This window comes from Labrus bergylta, chromosome 11, assembly GCF_963930695.1.
Source record: "Labrus bergylta chromosome 11, fLabBer1.1, whole genome shotgun sequence".
In the NCBI taxonomy this organism is placed as follows: Eukaryota; Metazoa; Chordata; class Actinopteri; order Labriformes; family Labridae; genus Labrus; species Labrus bergylta.
Genome location: NC_089205.1, coordinates 15770205 through 15790419, shown reverse-complemented (window position 1 = coordinate 15790419; position 20215 = coordinate 15770205). Strand labels below are relative to the sequence as shown.

The 20215-nt window shown below is 38.8% G+C and overlaps 1 protein-coding gene across 4 annotated transcripts; it reads left to right on the top strand.

Annotated features, from left to right (window-relative positions):
• Positions 1–457: 457 nt before the first annotated feature.
• foxn1 (forkhead box N1) lies at positions 458–20065 on the top strand. 4 transcript variants are annotated; one of them, XM_065960225.1, is made up of 9 exons: positions 458–2407; positions 10457–10607; positions 11414–11719; positions 12600–12677; positions 12891–13021; positions 13195–13291; positions 17952–18159; positions 18392–18836; positions 19158–20065. In XM_065960225.1, exons 2-9 carry the CDS (start codon positions 10593–10595, stop codon positions 19453–19455), a joined length of 1578 nt encoding a protein of 525 aa, XP_065816297.1. In that variant the 5' UTR covers positions 458–2407; positions 10457–10592; the 3' UTR covers positions 19456–20065. The 4 variants fall into 4 exon arrangements, with proteins under 4 accessions (XP_065816297.1, XP_065816298.1, XP_065816296.1 ...); XM_065960226.1 differs by having other exon boundaries at positions 11411–11719; positions 18395–18836; XM_065960224.1 differs by having other exon boundaries at positions 11411–11719; positions 18392–18832; positions 19154–20065.
• The last annotated feature ends 150 nt before the right edge of the window (positions 20066–20215 follow it).

Here is a 20215-nt window from a genome sequence, read left to right as displayed (position 1 = left end):
TAACTTTACCTGCCTTGACTTGATTAATCTTGTTTACAGCAGATTCCTGTTACATATAAATTTGGAATTAATGTGAGATTATTTTCTAGAATTTAGTGTACATGTAGAAAAACAATCTCTGTGAATGGTTACGTTTGTAGGCAGGTGCTGGAATATCTGCATTTGAAATCAATACAGTCGCATGTCTTTTAATTGGAGCAGCAAGTGTGTTTCGGTAAGATTTAGTCAAAATTAATTGGTAGTCGACAAAATTGGGGCTTTAATGTAAGAAACGACATATGTGGATCATTATCTATCATTATATCTCTCGTGGTATTGTAGCAGAAAAATGTACTTGTAGCTCAAAGAACATTTTCTCAGAATCATAAAAGTTATGTCTGTAAAACTGTTGACAGGACACCTTAAACTGCAAACTTAGCCAGTTCTGACTTTTTTGTTATATATATATATATATATATATATATATATATATATATATTTAAATTATGGAGGCTTTTTTTCAGTAATAGTTTTCTCAAACAGAAGGAAACTTGCTCATGCCTGTGTACATTCAGTGCAATAAAAGCAGTCAATTTATAGAGATAGGAACACAATTTTACAAGTACAGTTAACCAATGCTATACATGTAATCAACATCTGCATAGAAAATAGTCAATCTGCTTGTCTGAGGCATTTTTCTTTTTACAACTAAAGTTGATAGAGAGGGCCTCTGTGACATTATTTTAGTTTAAAGAGAAGAAAATGTTCCATGTAAAGTACTTAAGAAGATCCAGATAGGTAAAACAAGACAAGCATGTCTAAATACCACTTGGAATACAGGGTGCATTTTAAAAAATAGCTGAATCTAAAGTGCACGCACAGATACGCGTAAGCCATCAGCATGATTAAATCTTTTAATGACAGTTACCTGTCAACGTGCCAAAATATATTTCTTTGTGTGATGTGTCATTCTTTAATTACAATGGAAATAGGCCTAACTCTTGTGTACAGTGAATTCAAAGAAAGAAACAGCTTGGTTGTCAATACAGTTTTCATGAGCAGAGGACTTTCTTCCCACAACACAATGACACTTTCACTGTACAGTAGTTCCCCTTGGAATCTGTTCCCACATTACACCCACCTCAAGAACTTCATCTTTGGCAGAAAGAGCCTTCAGCTAGATTGTTGTGCAGAGGCCCTTGCACTGTAACACAAGAGTTTATTCAATTTGTAATTAATCCTCTGTCTCTGTCATTCTGCCTCACCCTCTCACTGAGGACAGGGTTTGTACAAGCTATAGCTACGAGGTAGGGGTATTACTGTTTTCCTGGTTCATTGAGAGGATAGGATAGGAATCTACCTGTATCGACATACCTACTACTCCCTCTCCCTCTCTTTCTTTTTCTTTATTTCTCTCACTCCCTTTTTTACAGAGACTCATACTGTTACTGTAAAAATGTCAGATTGGAGCTCAAGTAGAATTTGGAATAAAGAGTTAAAGCTTCATGCCAAGAGAAGCATTGGTCCATGGAGCATCTGAAAACGAATGTAGGAGCTGCATGAGATCAATTTGACTTTACATCCTGCAGACCACAACGGCCTGGTTTATGGGTATGTTCATTCATTCTGACATTAACTTCTACTGGCTGTATTGGAAAGTGAAATTTCCTGATTGACTGCTTTTGTTACAGCAGTAGCTGGTGCTTTTGTGATGTGTAACTTTGAAAGTCCCTTTGCACGCTCTGAATGCATAAAGTGTCCTGCATGTGTTTACTTGTGCGCATGTTGTTAAGTGGAAATAGATAACATTTAAGACAGCCTTTGCCACAGGCGAGTACAGAAACCAGGGCATGGCGCCCGCTCACTGCCACTGGCTGTGATCTGCACTGTATCTGATGTCCCATTCACACAAGTAACCATTCAGTCAGGCAAAGAAAGACTGATAGAGGGAGAACGAGTGCGCTGCCAGCTGCCAATGACTGAACCAGTAGATCTTTTGGAACCTGTTGCAGCAGGTTTTTCTTTCTGTTATCTTATTTCTGGTCTACACTGGACCTGTGCCAGACACACACACGCACACACACACACACACACACACACACACACACACACTCGCACACACACGCACACACACACACACACACACACACACACACACACACACACACACACACACACACACAGAATGAGGATGATATTCTGAGCTGCCAAAATCTGAAACCAGCCCATCAACCATTTCCATACACATTTAGACAGCCAATCTAATTGAAGTGCTGCACTGTCAGGTTGAAGGAGGTGCGAGGTGCACAGATTCCGGAGGAGAATGGACACAGATGTTGACAGAGGTTACAGGGGGGAGTGAGATTATCCAACTGAAGTTACAAGTCCACAAAGAGGAGAGGTGGTAGTTATTGTTGGCAAAGGCTAGGTAAGTTCCACTTGTTTTACCTTTCCATTGTAAACAAAAGACAGCTGAAACTGTTGGCACTGCTGCAGGCAATGAATGTAGGTTAACCTTTTTGAACGTGGAGTGGCTGTCTTCACATGTCAACAACGCTGGTTGAACTCTGTGTGTAAATTATCTAGACAATTAGCTTGAACTTGTTCCTGTCTGCTAATTACTATACACATGAAGGAATCCTCCTTACTTCATAAACATGTGTGTGTATCTTAACTTATAGCTGCATGTGAAGCTTATAGCTATGTCAGCTTGACTTTATAGATATTTCTAGTTCAGTAAGATAGCCACAAAATTAATTTAACCACGGAAAAAGCAAGGTAAGTGTTACCTTTTTTAAGTTGCTTTTGTGGGTAGTTTCTTGTTTAGAAAAAAAGAGGTAGTTATACGCACATCACCTAGGTGCAAGGCAGTGCAAAAACAACAAAACTGAGGAAGAAGATAGGCCCGCAGACTTGCTCAAATGTCGCAAAAAAGTTTTTAATGATCACAACGTTTCGACCAGAGGTCTTCTTCAGGTGATCATTTTTAGTTTCTTGTTTTCAATTAAAACAACTACAATACATGATTGTTTTTATCAGATTAAAAAAAAACCATTAAGTTTAGATTTCCCATGATACAACTGAGCACAGTAGTGTATACTTATGTTGCACTAATATACTTTAAGAGGGGTGATACCTTAACATATTGACATGTATATTAAGAATATTATTCAATAAATAATAATCCAATCATGTAATTAAAAAGTACATTTAGTAGTATAGTTGAGTTTGGCTGCTTGTCTCTCTTTGTATGTTGGCCCTAATATTGACTGCCGACCAGTTCAGTTTGTACATCACCTCTTGCCCAATGACAGCTGGGATCAGTTCTAGCCTCCCCCAGCGACCCTACAACGGGATAAGCGGTATAAGCGGACAGTGGTGTAGTGTAGGATATACGCAGGTATACGGAGTTAACCCACTTATTTCTCAGTCTCCACAGGGTATACCCACTTCTAAATCTCCTCTGATTTACACCATTGATTGATTGACAATATTAGGTAGTATGCTGCATTTTTCCCCTTATGGTGAAGGGATTACTCTCCCTACTCCGTCTCTAAATGGCTACTACACTTAAGCTACACTTGGCTGCTACACTTAGCTTAAGGAGTAGTACATGTCATCGTTTATAACAGAGGCTGTTTATCCTCTGCTGGACGGACAATTAAAAAAAACATTTTGGGGAAAAATTAAGAGTTTACCCACTTTTTTAGGCACCACTACAGCACTGGGTTTTGATAATGGATGGCTGGATGGATTATCCATAGTTTACAGTAAAGGTAGCAAATGATATAAAGCAGGACTGCAGCTACAAATCATTTCAGAAACATAATCAATGTTTATTCCCCATTTTCCAGTCACTGACAATTGTTAGATTAGGGTCTCTTGAATGAGTGTATACTTGTACAAATATAAGTGCAGTGTTATAATAATAAAATTAATGAAGTTGGATAAAATAACAATACGGTCCCAACTATTAAATACACAAGTATATGGAAATATAACAGAAACAGAATTAAAAAAAGAACATCTTAACAATAAATAAAAAAAACACTATGTTAAAAAATTCAAATGAAAAGAAAGCATTTGTGAATAATAAGTCTTCAAAAGTGATTTAAATGAAGAAACTGATGTAGCAACCCTGAGCGGTGACCAAATCGTTCTCCGTCTGTTTCTAAGGGAACGGCGAGGCGTCTGCTGCCTGAGGATCTCAGGCTGCGCATTTTGTTGGTAAGGGTACAGCAGCTCAGATGATGAAGTCATGTTTCAACATAGCATCTTTTCTTAAATTCTTGAATAAAACTCAAAATAAATGCGGTCTTCCTTTTACTCAGATTTAAATGTCAATAATGCAGAGCTGAATGTCACTGTTAGGACGTGTCTAAAGAGAGTTCACAATATGCAGCAAGAGACTTACTCATACACAACGACTCTTGATACTTTATTTAGTATATAAAGGTGTTTAACCTTCAACTCTTAATCCTGTCTGCCAAACATTTAGCTTTCGTTAAATCATCCAAACCATAAAGATAAGGTCAGCGATGTACTGTATGTAAAACATTGCTACTCTATAGTGTTTACAACATGTTGGCTCTCACCTCTGACATTCACTTGTTGGCTTTCTTCCTAGCCTTGCCAGTAATATTAACTGCTCTATTACATGGAAACTCACCACACTGTTTTCAAATTAAGGTGCTGATACTGTGCCAGGGGAGGGAATAATGCTGGCACACCAGACATTTGAAAGAGAGTGTGAGGTCATGGGAGCCTCAACAAACTGAAGCATCTGGATAGCGTTTTAAAAAGGACCTTAACCTCCTTACTGTGATAACAAACACAATTACTTTCTTCATAATGTACAGAGTTTTTTCCCTTTGTTTTGGGGATTTTTGTGTCTTTATGGGAGATATCGGATAGTGGATAGAGTTGGAAATTGAGGCGAGAGAGTAGGGAATAACATGAGGTAAAGATGCCACAGGTTGAATTCAGACTCGAGCTGCCAGCTTCTGAACATTCTGAACATTGTATGCGCAAAACTAACCACTCAGCCACCGGTGCCCCATGTGCAGATAATTATTGATGATTTAGCCAACATGAAGTCAAAGACAAACAGTTTAAATTTGATATCAAAAGTCAATAACCTCCCAATTTACCATTAAAATTGAGAAAACATAGAAAGAGTTATGTAATCAGAGTAAATACATAATTAACATTTATATTAAACTGAGCAAATATTGAGAAATGCCAAATTAAGACTATCATTGGAATAATAAAAATGTATCCAGATTGTTTCTATTAAGTTTCAAAACCACCATTAGAAGATGAAGCAGATAAATTGAATGAAAGTAGCACGACAATAAAGTCTTGTACTACATTTCACATAATTTTCCCTCATTCAAATGCTAATCTCTACTCAGTTAACCTTTTGATCCATTACTTTAAATTCCTGTTTCTCTGTCATGTTGTGGAGGAGACTTACAGTCATAGAGTAAATCACCTCAAGTTTCCTGAAAAAATGTATGTAGACATTCCAACACTGAAACTAAAAACTGTACATTATGCTTCAAAAGGTCACTATCAGGCGAGTTGGAATTTAACTTTTGGTCATTTAAAAAACACAATCAAACTGGAAAACAACCGACATACAAAGGACCCATCAGAGATGTAAGGGGAAGGACATATTGCGGTCCATGAGACAGTTTAAAGGATAGTTTCAAAACATTAGTCACATGCTGGCATAAAGATTTTCCCATGGTTTGCCTGCCCTTATTTATTCTTGCTATTAAGAAATCTCAGAAGGGTAGAACATTCCTTTTTTATGTAACTTTCCCGTCATCAAAGCCTAACATGTATTGGAAAACACAGCCAGGCATTTTAAACATGTCTATTGATCTACGGTAATTCAATCCACTTCTGACTAATGCTTAGATCAGTCTAAGCAACAGCAGCCAGGTCACCTGCAAACCTGTAAGACGTTGGTAACTTGGTGTGGTCCCAACAATGTGCCATGAGTCTATAATTACCTGATCTGGCACCGAGCACTTTTTCTTAGAGAGAGAAATCCTGTAATGTCAGACCAGCATAATTATTATAATTATTTTTTAAATGCATTTTTGGCAAAAACAATAAATAGTTTTTGTTTTCCATCAGTGAAAGCACAACTAGAAGATATCTCTTAATGGCATGGTTTAAATGGCATGTTTAAATTAAGGAGAAATTGTTATGGCAAGTAAAACCTGTTCATGTGTTCCTTTGGGTGATCAGCAGACTTTGGTTATGCCTGTTGCTGCCTATTCTGTTCAGTGACACCTTACCGATTAGGTTGATACTGCTAGTTCTCAACCTAGATAAATGTTATACACAGAAATAAATAACTATGCATCATTGCAAGAATACATTATCAGGGTCAATAGAATTTCTATTAAATATTGCAAAAAGAGGAAAATGTAGATATTTGAAGTCCAGCCAAGATCCCACAGACAATTACAGAACATTATCAACCACGACATTACCTATAGCAAATATGTTATAAGTCTTCACACAGACTTATCTACAATTTAATTTAGGAGCCCATGCAATTCTGAGTCCTTATTATGTAAAATAAGCATCAGATTTTACACAATTAACTAAAATGAAAAACAAAACAAAAAATGTAAAAAACAAAATAATCAATTCAAAGTAAAAAAAAAAATCAAATTCAGACATTGAAATATTGTTAAATCAATGATTCAAACTTGTTCACATGATACCAAGCACTTATGATCTCTGCTCCTGACAACTTCTGTATAAATACACTTTACTTACTACTGACTATTACTGACTTGGAAGATTATAAATCATAACCATTTTTGGCTGAGGGTACAGAGAGAGAGAGAGAGAGAGAGGCGCTCTGAAGATTTTATTGTCAGTGACATCTCATGGTAGCCAAGGAATGTGAAGTGGGCACGTCTTATTACCTGTCTACTCACGAACAAGGGCATCATTGTTTATACTTAAGCAGCTGCACCGTTCATTTACACAAATAATCTCCACAATATCTATGGCAACCGATACAAACTAATGGCATACACAGTACAAAGCTCATTTGAACCTCTGATGTTAATAATCCTTCAATCCTTTTTTTACCCAATTTAACTGCTATTTTCAAAGATCTGGGCCTAGTTTGTGCCTCTCTTATAGATTATCTGAAAAATAAGAACCCTTGGATCATTTTTAGTGTTTAGTTTGAGTGTTGTCACCTGTGCCTATTTGTATCTGCTTTAACTTCCCACTTGACAAAATTACCATGCCAGGTCGTTGTTTTGTGTTTTACTATTATTTCATTGGGAGTTGCGCGAGGTTGTGTTTCTTTCAGGTGATTTCAGGTGATTTTGCTCTTTAGTGCATTTTATGGTTAATACATGCACCACTTTATTTAGCAGAGATTTTTACCTCCTGAGAAATTCTTCAAGCGTCTTTCAGTTCACTCGACATCAGTCCCAAAGATCCACACATCCACAAATCCCATTTTTATGTACTTGAAATCTTAAAATATATATATAATATATATACTTCTTCCTAGCTAATATTATCGTTAGCCAGGGATCTACTCCTTTTCTATTCTATTGTATACAATCAAACATGATGTTAGCATTAAGCCACATACTGGGCAAAAGATATATTAGCTAAAAGTGGCTGAATGCTAATAATCATTGGCTGTTTAGTGGTAGCCACTGTGTTATCAAATATGATTTAAATTATCTGTTATCTTTTCAGTCAATGAACAATTGGGGAGTAGTATTTATTATTTGTCAGATGTTTTATTTTGTACAGCTTAAAACTGAAATACAGCAGTACAACAATAAACCGTAAAAAGAAAAAGAATGGTCGCTGTGAGAGTATGTTCACTACAGAGGCACAAATACATCTGTCCATGTAAAACATGTGCATCCTTCTCAGTGAGTAATTCAGGCAAGAACATTTGTTCACTGTACTACTACTACACATACACACGCACATCACTGCTTAAGTTTCCACTTCTTTGACTGTAAGTGAATCTGTTCTGGCTCGTGAAGTTGTGTCTGTCGAGCTGAGGAGAGGATTTGTTGCTACAGTAGTAAAAAAGACAATCTCTCAACTTTCAACGTGACACTTAAGCCTCATTTGATCTGAACAGAAAAAGCTTTGATTGCTACTTCCCTCTCAAACACACACACACACACACACACACACACACGACAGGCATGGCCAGTTCCACTTTCTCTGCTTCAGCATTATTAGGCTTTACGTGACCTAACAGCCATGGTTTGTTGGCAGTTTTAATGAGCTTGGTTTATGTCAAGGGTTGAGGTTACTTTTACTGGAACCAAGGCCACGTGTCTGTCATCTCTGCAGGGATCAGATAACACTTTACACTCAGCCGGATAGACCCCTGCGCCATTTACATCCTTCAATGTCAAACTTTGGTGTTTTTAAAAACCAACTGTTGAAATTGATCTCAACTGTTCCCACGCCTGCACTCGTGCTGTCAAAGGACAGTATAATTTATCATCTGGGTTTACAGTAGAATAATGACCCAGTTGACATGATCTCAGGGGATCAGTGACAAAAAGTTTGCTTTGTCAAAAAACACAAAAGATCATCTTCCTGCCTGGTGCCAACAGCAACATAAATCAAAAGTGTAATCAGAAAAAAAACATTTGATATTTTAATTATTTCTGTCTTGTTTATGCAAAATTTTAAAGCATTAAATTAAACAGCCTTTTTCCACCGAAGAAACATCGCCCACCTCTGCCCATCACTCTCATTCTCAGCTGCTGAGACCCTCACCAACTCATTCATCACCTCCAGACTACTGCAACAGTCTCCTCTATGGTTCACCATCCAAAAAACACTCAAGAAACTTCAATACATTCAGAACTCAGCTGCTCGACTTCTCACACACTCCCGCACCCGAGATCACATCACCCCCGTTCTTCATGACCTCCACTGGCTCCCCATCCCCCCAGCGTATCCAGTTCAAACTCCTTATCCTCACCTACAAAGCCCTCCACAACCTGGCTCCCCCCTACCTGTCTGAGCTACTCCACCGGCACACTCCCACCCGCACTCTCAGGTCTGCGGATGCAAACCTCCTGTCCCCCCGCTGCAGGACCAATCTTCGGTCCTAGGGGGGGACAGGGCCTTCTCCATTGCCGCTCCCACCCTCTGGAACTCTCTCCCTAAAATCATCAGAGACTCCTCCACACTCACTTCCTACAAGAAATCCCTAAAAACTCATCTTTTCATCACTGCCTACAACCACTGACTCTCATCCTCTTCCCTCGACACTACTTCTATGTTGTATTGTTCTCTTAGTTTTTGCTTTGTTTTTTGTTGTTTCCTGTCAAAGCGTCTTTGAGTATTTAGAAAAGCGCTGTATAAATCTAATTTATTATTATCATTATTATTACTATTATTATTATTATTATAATAATAATAATAATTAAACTTTCTCTACTTGTAGAATGCTTTGCTGCCAAGGGTTTGCTAAGAAGAATGGTACTACATTCATAAATATGCAGCTGGAACTAACAGCCAAGCTTTGTTCAATGGTAACAAAATAAAATCTGCCTAAAGTGTACTAACGCGTAGTGCCACCTACCTAGATGTTCTTCCAAGCAAGCATTACTTGATAGGGGTTCTTCATCCATCTAGATACGCGTCCTCTGAAATCTTAAATAAAAGTTATAGGGGCGCCGGTGGCTGAGTGGTTAGTTTGGGTGCTTCATGTACGGAGGATCCAGTCCAAGAGGGCGGCACAGGTTCAGATCTGACCTTTGGCTCTTTTTCTGCATATCATTCCCCACTCTATCCATCCTAATTTCCAACTCTATCCACTGTCCTGTCTTTCCAATGAAGGCACAAAAATAAAGGTTTTTACAAGAGTAAAAAAAAAACCTTCCCTGTTATTGACAGTGCAAATGCAGCGAGTAGTAGTGTTATATAATGTCAATCTGATCTGCAAGCATAAATTGGTGATATTTGGCTATTGAGATACACTTCCCCTGATATTTTTAACAAAATGTGCTCACGCTGGTCTGACAATGCGTGCGCTGTGGGTGAATATAAAGTTATTATGTACTGGGAACATTATTTGATAGGGGATACGGATTGCCTCTGCTATGAGTTTGCGCTACTGTAGTATTTTTCGACAAAAGCAGCACATCTTGACAGAACACCGCCACCACCATAGCGAGCTGATGAACAGAAAAGATAAATACCATTAGAAAAGCTAAGAAGTGAATCCCTGAAGTCGGACTATTCCCTTATGAGCTTTATGTAGGCTACAGTAACATTTAACTTGCAGCTTCCCCCTCTAAATAATGGAAACAAATCCTACACTTGAAATAATGCAGACCTCTGGTGGGCCAGGTCGTTATAAGATACATCTACAGAGTTTGCTACAAACTTGGCAAAACATACAACAACTCAAACTATGTTTGTTTTTGTCTCCTCACAGGAGCAGATTTTGGAGCAGAAAGTCAAACTCACTATTCTCCAGCAGCGGCAGCAGCAGCAGCAGCAGCAAGTCTATAAGATTAAACCCTCAGGTCAACCTGCACACCTGTGAACCCTGTGGGACCTCCTGCCAAAAGATGGCAGAATCACAGGTACTGAAGTGCCCCAGGCCATTTCTTTTAAACCCAAAATAGCCTTTTCTGTGTGTCACTGGAAATAAAAAACAGCTCTCAGTCTGCTTTGAGTTACAAATGCTTAATTTTCTACTTCATCATTTACAGACTTTTTGTTTTGCCTGAACAGGGTGCTTGTGAATCAAATAAGAATGACAAATAGTATTTGCTTTACATGGCTTTTCCAGGGTCACACATTTTATCCTGTCAATAAGCAGTATTTACATTTGAGCAAATCCTCCACAAAGAATTTCAACAAGTAACCCTCAAATAAAGAATTAGACACATTGTCAACATGCTTATTTGCTTTCTCATTAAGAGCTGAGAATTAAAAATCGTCCAAGTGTGCTCCCTGCCTTTCGGTCCGTCTACTCAGTTAAGCTCACTGGCTCTTGACTGTAGTGTCTTTTAGAAATACAGCAACAATCTAACTTCCCCTTAATGTCTCACTACTCTTTTGACATATTGTAAGTATCATGTCATCATATGTTTTCTCCTACCCCAGATATTATGGTTCTATAATTTTACAATGTTTATGAACAGCACTGGCTGGAACAGTTTATTTACTATCAGACAGGAGGTTTTAATGGCCTCAGGGGATTCACAGTAAGCATCTTGGCAGCTTCCTGGTCCAGAAATGGGATTTGAGACAGGATTTACACATTAAGCCCAGCCCTGATTGGTTTGTCAACAGTTAGTGTAGATTGTCCTTAACTTTTGTACTCACTGTGATGATCATCACAACATCGACTAAAGAGGGCAAGGACGTCTGACTTTCCCAGCAGGAGAGCAACACCTTCAGCTTAAGACCTGGAGCTGCTGACCGGAGGCACAGCACAGGTGAGACCACCATGTCTGGGTCAGGATCAACACTGAGACGAGGCCCTATCGGCTCAGACCATTACCACCCATACCAACGACAATTCAGCGACGGAGCAGGGATGACTTCAGATGGTCTCAGACAGTGCTCCTCTTCCTTCAGCTGTGTGCAGGACGAGTACCGCCCCGACACTTGTTCACACAGCTCAAAAGACGAAGCAGGAACATCTTGGGACCAGTACAACGGGGGCGTTCAGGTTTCTAGAGTAATGGTAAACTCATTTTACCCTCACCTATTACTTTAGTTTAAGGAAACTATAGTGATCTAAGTGAAACATAAAGTAGCTATAGAGTCAGATTTAATCTCAAAAGTTTGTAGAGTTAAAAAACAGATCTAAAAGAAAAACATTGGTCTCCAAATGAGTAAAAGGACCTCCCTAACTGCTGGAAGTGTAAATAACATTCTGTTTGTCCACCATATCGACTTAAAAGAAGATTATATGTTAATATTGTGTTCACTATTTTTCTCTGCTGCCTCCAAATGGCAAAAACAAAATCTATTTTTGTAGTTTTATTAGCTAGCTCTACTACAAATACAGCATACAAATACAGAATCTAAAGAGTTTATCAAAAGCCTTCTGGTTTTCACATGTAGACTGAATATTTAGAAAGAAGAAAAACAACAACACATCTTTACTCACATCTATAAATAAATATCCATCTGCATACGAATTCAGCTAACAACCCTGTTGTAGAAGTTATCTCGGAACTAAAATGTAATCCTAAAGCTTCTTGTCAGCCTTATCCTTGAAGAACATATAGTAAAGGAAGTCTTGAAATATTGCAGGCTACAAAAAAAAGCCCAAAAAGATGGCGGCACCCTCCCAGAGGCTAAAGCATAGTCAGGCGGTGATGGGATCAAAGGTTTCTGTGCTACCATACTGCTTAATGCGTCAACAGCCAACTGTTTTTGTCAGTGTGGTGTTTACAACTTGTTTCTGCTGCCTCCAAATGGCCAAAAACTCCATCCATTAAGGATGGAACAAAATAAATTCCTGGTCAATGTTTTACTCACTTTTTCAAACATTTGAACTGGATTAACACGGTCTACATAGCTCCAATAAATAATCTCCCTTTCCCTTTTATTTGCAGAGTTCTTACACAGAAGATCCTTCCTGTTTCCTGTCTCAGAGCTTTCCAAATTACAGCTCATCGAGCCCTCTACAACAGGTCTGTCTGTTTACTGACTTATGGTTTTGACAGAGATAAGACAAAATTATTTTCATTATCAAAACACAATTGGATAGACACTAGGATCAGGGAAAGCTTTATAATAACAGTTTATGGATCAATAAATGTGATTCAGCAAATCAAATAAAAGGACAACCATAAAAATTATCTTTGAACCACACCTGTTAACTGTTTGTTTTTTGTCCTCCACAGGTTTCTTCCCGACTTCTCACGAATAATGATCAATCCAACAGTTCAAAGTATTCTCTCCAAAGTTTCTCAAGTCAGTCTCACCAGGAGAGCCCCACACAGTCCCTCTTCCCCAAGCCCATTTATTCATACAGGTAACAACATTCATACTTTTGTCAATCTTTAATTCATATTTATAATAAAGGCAACAATGTGTTGTTTATGTGACTATGACCTGCTGTGATTGTTTTCTTCAAAATATAAGAAAACTAGCTCATTCCAGTGATTATTGAAAAACAATGTTATTTTTTTCCCTTCATGACTCCAGCATCTTGATCTTCATGTCTCTGAGGAACAGTAAAACAGGAAGCCTGCCAGTCAGTGAGATCTACAGCTTCATGACTGAACACTTCCCCTACTTTAAGGTATCAATTAATGCTCATTGTATACTAAAGTTAACACAACTCATTTTAAAAAGTCTGGTTCAGCAGGGGCGAAAGCAAAATGGTTTCTTTCTTGTGCAAATCAAACAACCTATACAATTATTCAGCTCCAGAGTCTCCAAGCTCCCAACTAATCTTAGTGAGATTGTATATACAAAAGCAACTGAAGAATCCACATGAATGTAATCCATTGGTTTGTCAATTCACATTTTGAAACTTGGTTGTCTGGCTATTGCCATCTTGGTGTTTTGGAGCAAAAAGTAACAGCAGATTGGTTACATGTTGCTATATTTCAATCCTGGTTGACAGTTCGCTGTGGTAAGGACTTCTCAATCACGTGGCCTCGCTGTAAAGTCAAACTTGATTTAGTAATGGTTTAACTCTAAATGGAACCATACTTTACCAAATGAACTCCATGTTGTGATAAAAAAAAAGAATTGGAACTAGGAATGAGATCAAACTCACTGAGAAATTGTTCTGTGAGGTAATACATCAAATGAGAAGTAGGCCAATTCTCTTCACCAAATTACGGCACTTCTGCATTATCTTCCCTTCTGATACAAAAGGTTAGTCTACTTCTTAAATACAGTCTTTGCTGTTTCTATGGTGTTTCCAGAATGATAATAGAACTGAAAGTTATTTTCCATTTAATTACCTGCTTAAGCATTTTTTAATACACTGTTTTTACACAAGTTCTCCAGCCAGCTTAGGTACTGCGTGTTTTTTATAATGGTTGTATTTGCGGCTTTAAATGCCTTTATTGGAGAGGACTGTGAACGGAGTATGACTTCTAGGTGAGAGAGCAAGGAATGAAGTGACAACGTGCCATGGATCAGAGTCGAACCAGAGCTGTCCCCTTCAGGAACTACCTGTACAGCCTCTGGGGTTTATGATATAACCTCTAGGCTATCCAGTGCCCTGTTGGTTTAGATGAGAATTAGAATTGTCAGAATTTCCAAGAAGCTTTTTATTGACATATTTGAAAGTTTCTTTATACCCCACAATCAATTAACCAATCCAATGCTTAAAAGATTAAAGGAAGAAGAAAGGAAGACAAAACATTCAGCTATCTCTTGCTGTCACAGGCCCATAATAATTCCATCCTATCATTACATAAAAAGACCAAAATAAATGTTTGCCCAGAAGTGTATTTATGTACATTATTGTAGCCTGGGGCAAAGTTTCATCTATTTGTTTTTTTGCACTGACTGTCATTTGTAACTACGCAGCAGACAATTGGCTTCACCTTTGAATTAGTCTTCATCATTATCTTAAAACTTCTCCTTCAGGTTTGTAAGCACAAGATTATCCAAACCACAGCAGTGTTGTATTTGACACTAATTACTCGCATGAAATCCCTCTTGTGTGATGATGCACATGGAAAGCAATTAACCTACAGCTGGGTGACACAAGACCAACTGGGTAAAACCTCTTTGAACATGAGGCTGGCATGCAGAGTAAAATAAGGGAATGCATTTAATTGAGTTTGTGTGTGTGTGTGTGTGTGTGTGTGTGTGTGTGTGTGTGTACACAAATGGTTTGGAAGGATATAGCTGGGATAGAGAAGTAGAGTATTGTTGAGAAGATACTTCAAGAAAAATGTTATACCCTTTGTTTTTATTTTGGATAAATCAGCCAGCTGCAGAGTTGAACCTGTGTTTGGATTGATACAAATAGTCTTCATTTTTTAAAGGATTCCAGGTATCTATGTATTAAATAAGTTCAGACCCACCTATGGAAAGAGCTCAAAGACCTGTTGCCATTCATATTCAAGAAGGCGCTCTATAGATGGCCGCTTTCCAAACAGCTGCCTGTCACATTAAACTCAGGCTGCAGGGCCAGAAAATAAATGAGGCAGATGATTAGTAATACACCAAGGAAAGACATAGTCCTTAAAGCAAAGGCTCAGATTTTTTAAGATACAACTGAATACATTCTTAATGCGTTCAAGTATCTCCTAGTTCATTTCAGTTCAATGGACACTTGCTAAGGCATGCAGATGTCAGATATACGTTGCAGATGGTAGAAAATTAATACACATTTTATTATTCCCTCCAGGTAGGGCAGGGATCCTGGTATCTGTATTTCATTTTAAAAGAGAGTTCACCTTGAGACACAGTCAGGCATTGGGTGAGAGCTTTGAGTACCCTTGTCTTTACTCTAAATTAAAAAAGATAAGGGAACAGAGAACAGGGCATTCACCACACAGATTAAGACAAATAGGGCATTCATATTTTATTGTGTAAAGATAAAACAGAAATGAATCAGGGGTTCTTCTGTTAAACCTTAGGGTTCCTTTTTTAGCAACACTAGCTACAAGGCTCAAGGGATTGTTACATTAGTCTATCAGTTGTTTCGCTCACAACTTCTAGCTTGACTAAAATATCTCAACAAAGTCTTCATTGATTTTTAAAAACATTTGTACAGATAGCTGCCAAATACACCCTAATTGTGGAAGTGGAGAACCTCTTAGCTTTTACATCGAACCCCTCACAGCAGCCTTCATGGTCTTGGTTGTGGATTAATCAACCCCCAATACGAGGACACATCCCAGTTGAGATAAAGCTGCCAAGTTCTTGTCACCAACTGGGCATGCATATTCTACTGACAACGAACACAGGTGCATTTTATTGATGGCATTTTGAATGCACAGAGATGCTTTGACTTGATCCTGAGGCCTCTTGTTGTGCCATTCATCCACCATCATGATTGCAGCATGATAATGCACGGCCCCATGTACACAACTCCTGGAAGCTAAAAACATCCCAGTTCTTGCATAGCCTGCATACCCACCGGACATGTAACCCATTCAGCACTTTTGGGATGCTCTGAATTGACGAACAAGACGTTGTGTTCGAGTTCCTGCCAATATCCAACAACTTGGCACAGCCATTGAAGAGGAGTGGACCACCAAACCAAAGACCACAATCAACAACATGATCAACTCTATGCGAAGAAGATGTGTTGCACTGCATGAGGCAAATGGTGATACTGACATGTTTTTTGAACCCCCCTACACATCTGAGATCAGTGCCTAATAAATGTCTCTTTTTAAGATATAACTGCACATTTAAGAGTGGCCTTTCATTAAGACCAGCCTAAGGCACACCGGTGCAATAATCATGTTTAATTATCATCTTGATATGCCACAACTGTTAGGTGGATGGATTATCTTGGCAAAGGAGAAGAGCTCACTAACATATGTAAACAATTGTGTAAAGAAATTTGAGAGAAAACGGCGTACTTGTTTTCATAAAAAAAAGTCTTAAAACTTTGATTTTAAATCGTGAAAATTGGAGCAAGAACAAAAGTGTTGATTTGCTATTTTTGTTCAGCGTACGTACTTACTCTTTAAAATCAGTAGATTGACTCAGGATGAAGTTTATTTCTTAATCAAGAAAAGAAAGGAGCTGAATCTGTGTGAGTAAATTTTTTGGGGAAGTTTGCTGAAAAACAGTCAACCAAAATAGCTAAAATGCTAACACTGCATCTGGAGTAGATAAAACTCAGGAGTTGCAGGACAAAGGTGAAATATTCAGCACTAGGTATTTCTAAGCCATGCCTTAAAATGTAAACTGTAGAAATGATGTGTGATCTGGGTGTACCGGTCCCATTTTCTGAAGCATTGTTATGAAGAATATAATGGATCCTCACATACACTATTACAGGTGGGTTACTAAAAACATGAACAAGTTAGGTAAAAGGGTTTTGGTGAGTTTCAGTCCACACTATTTCCTGATGTGGGGGACCTGTCCTGCCTTTGCTGACCGGAAGTTACACTTTGACTGAGGACTTGAGTCTGTATCTTTTGAAAGTAGGCCATACAGGCATTTTGCTTGGACATAACTCTGTAACCCAGAAGTTTACACAGGTCTTTAATATTTGACCGAGGGTTTGTTTTGAGTGTCTGTACTCCAGCAATTTCCTTATTGTCCATCCGTTAGCTATTGGCTCCTTCTTGAAAAGGTCACATTTGTCTCCTCTCAGTTTCATTCCCCAGACATGTTGTCGTTTGAGGACTGATCTCACATCCTCAACGTTCTGCTTGAATATTGTACTGATGGGTAGACTAAGACATCAACAAAGTATGGAATGCATATTTTGCCCCTGAGACCTTCTAGGCTCTCTTCCATACTGCTTTGAAAGGCTGAGGCCGCATTTGTGGGATTGTGTTGATTCATACAGCGCCCTTGGGGTTATGAAATGAGCTTTTTTGAATCCTTACTGACACTAGGTTGGTGATAAGCTATTCCTTGGTCCAGCCTGTTGAACCAAGCGTTTCCATCAAGACCATCAAAGATCTCTTGAATATGTAGTATGGGATGCCTGTCTTCTCTTTGTTAAACCACCTGTAGTCAGCGCACAGTGTAAGGGCTCCTGTCTCTTTTTCTCACCCAAAAAACTGCCGCTGTGAATCCTGGAATGTAGTTCTTTAAAGTACCTCATCATACAATGGTCAATGCGTTGTGGTGTATGTTTTAACTACTGGATTATCATCCCCTAGCTAAATGTCCATTTTGTAGTTTTTGATGACCCCACGTAATCGTTGTGGCAAATGCACCTGATTCTTCCCTGAGCATTTTTTTGACACCCTTTCACCCCCACATCTTTTCTGCATCCAAACAACCCTCCCTGTTTCCAGACAGCTCCAGATGGATGGAAGAACTCTGTACGTCACAACCTCTCCCTGAACAAGTGCTTTGTGAAGGTAGAAAACAAAAATGGGAACTCGTCCCGTAAAGGCTGTCTGTGGGCTCTCAATCCAGCCAAGGTGGAGAAAATGCAGGAAGAGCTGCACAAGTGGCGCCGCAAGGACCCTGTCACTGTTCGCAGGAGCATGGCAAAGCCAGGTTGGTCCCAAAAACTTACAGAAATTACCAAAGACAGAACTTTAAGCAAATTAAGTTTTTAGTTATTAGACAGTTGATTTTACCTTGAATTCTTTGCAGTAATAGATTAAAAAAGAACAGATATATTTTGCAGATTATTTAACCTTTTAATCAGTTTCTTCTCAAAGCTGTTTGGTTATCTTAAGTAAATCTCGTTTGATTCAAACTTTGGCACTCAAAATATTTCCTACAGAAGACCTTGACCGCTTACTGGGAGAGAGACCTGAAAAATTCAGGTCATTGCCACCTTACACCAACTCAGCTTTGTTATCCAGAGGGACCCCTACCTACAGCATCACCTCCTTATCCTGCAACCCAGCCCAGCTTCAACCACCCTGCCTACCCATTCTGCATTCCCAGTATGCAAATATTCAAACCCAGCAGGCCTGCTACCTTCCCTCTGGAACCGCTCATCTCAGCAACTCATTTGACCTGTACTCACCCTGTGGACAGCCGATAGCCCCTGGAAGCCTGAACTCAACCGTGGCCCAAAAGATGCCGCCTGTTTACAACGCAGCCCCGCAAGCTGATTACAGCACTGGTCGTAGGAGCATTCAGGACTTTCTGTTGGAGGGAGATGCCAGTTATGACATTGACATGCTGGACCCGAGTCTGACTGATCTTCAGCTGCAAGGTATGTGAGTAGACAGTATGAAAGATAAAAAAAAAAAAACAAGAAGTTCAAATGTTGGCCTCCTCTGTGATTGAAGCCAACATTTCTTCTTGGGTAAAAACAACTGTGTGATTCAAACCTTTTTTTTGAAGAGTACCCTTAAGGGTAATGGCTCTGCTCCATGTACATGTCAGGGTTGAGTTATAACTGTGTGTTTGTGAGCCAACATGTTGCCTCCTTCTTAAGAAAATGCCTGAGAAGTTAGTTCCTGTGGTTACGTCAAACACAATTGTTTGCTATTAAACAATACTCAAATAAAACCACCTGTCTTTATTTTCTCAGGTAGCTTGTGGGAGGAGCTAAAGAACGAAAGCCTTGTATCGGATGCCCAAGTTACCACCACAACCCCGACCACGACCTCTGCCCTGCAGAGAAGCTTCTTACAGATAACACCTCTTCCTGTTAGTGAGACGACTGTCTGTCAACACAAGGCAGGGTATGAGGATGGAAACATGGAAGGTGGACGACACTCAGAGCAGCATGGCTGTTTGTTGAACGAACTCCATCCTGGGGTTTATTCAGGGGTGGATAGCCCTGCTGGGTACCTGATCTCTTCTTGTACAACACCAATCTCCCTTATGTAAAGGTTAATCTGAATTGTAAAAAATGTAGGCAGTATCATGCCACAGTATTAGCTGGGTGGTTAATTAACTCATCTTAACCCCTGTCTCCATTGTGTAACAGACTCTGCTAGGGGAGTAGGTTTAAAGATTTCAGTTCTCACAACAAGTACAGCTGATCAAATAAGAGCTACTTTTGGATCATGTCTGTCTGTTTTTATTAGTAATGATATTAGTAGTCTTTCTTGTCATATGTTTTTCATTTGCAGCAGCTCCTGTGTTTCTCATCGTGGATTGGTAATTATCAAAAATAGGTCTGATTAAGCGAACCAGTGGACAGGGTTACAAATATTGTTAATGGTTATGTTGTGAAACTAGTTATTTATTGTCTTTCTAAAAGTTAACACATTTTGCATTATTGTGGTATTAATTTGAATAATAGATGTCTAAATGTGTCATTTGTAAATCCTATTTCATGTTGAATTTAAATGTATTTCTGTCCGGCCGTTTAGCTCTCTAAATCAATGAAAAGTGCACATAACTTGTTTCAGTATGTCTTCTGCTAAAGCACCTTACTATAACCCTAACCCTTTTTTTTTAGAACGTTGTATTAAATAAAATGTGAAACAATGTGTAGACAGTGTGAAATAAATCACTTATAGTGGTGAACTTACAGACAATAATTACACATATCTGCAACCCTCCTGAGCTTTACAGGTCCAGATCATTGTTTAACTAACGGCAAAAAAGTGAACAATTTTGTTTCACTCTCCAAAGTTTCGTA

Bases quoted from the DNA above. Each gene is read 5' to 3' on its own strand.
- foxn1 (XM_065960224.1), top strand. The intron at 11,720-12,599 runs GTAAACTCATTT...TTTTATTTGCAG, and splicing joins TTCAGGTTTCTAGAGTAATG to AGTTCTTACACAGAAGATCC. The intron at 18,160-18,391 runs GTTGGTCCCAAA...TATTTCCTACAG, and splicing joins CAGGAGCATGGCAAAGCCAG to AAGACCTTGACCGCTTACTG.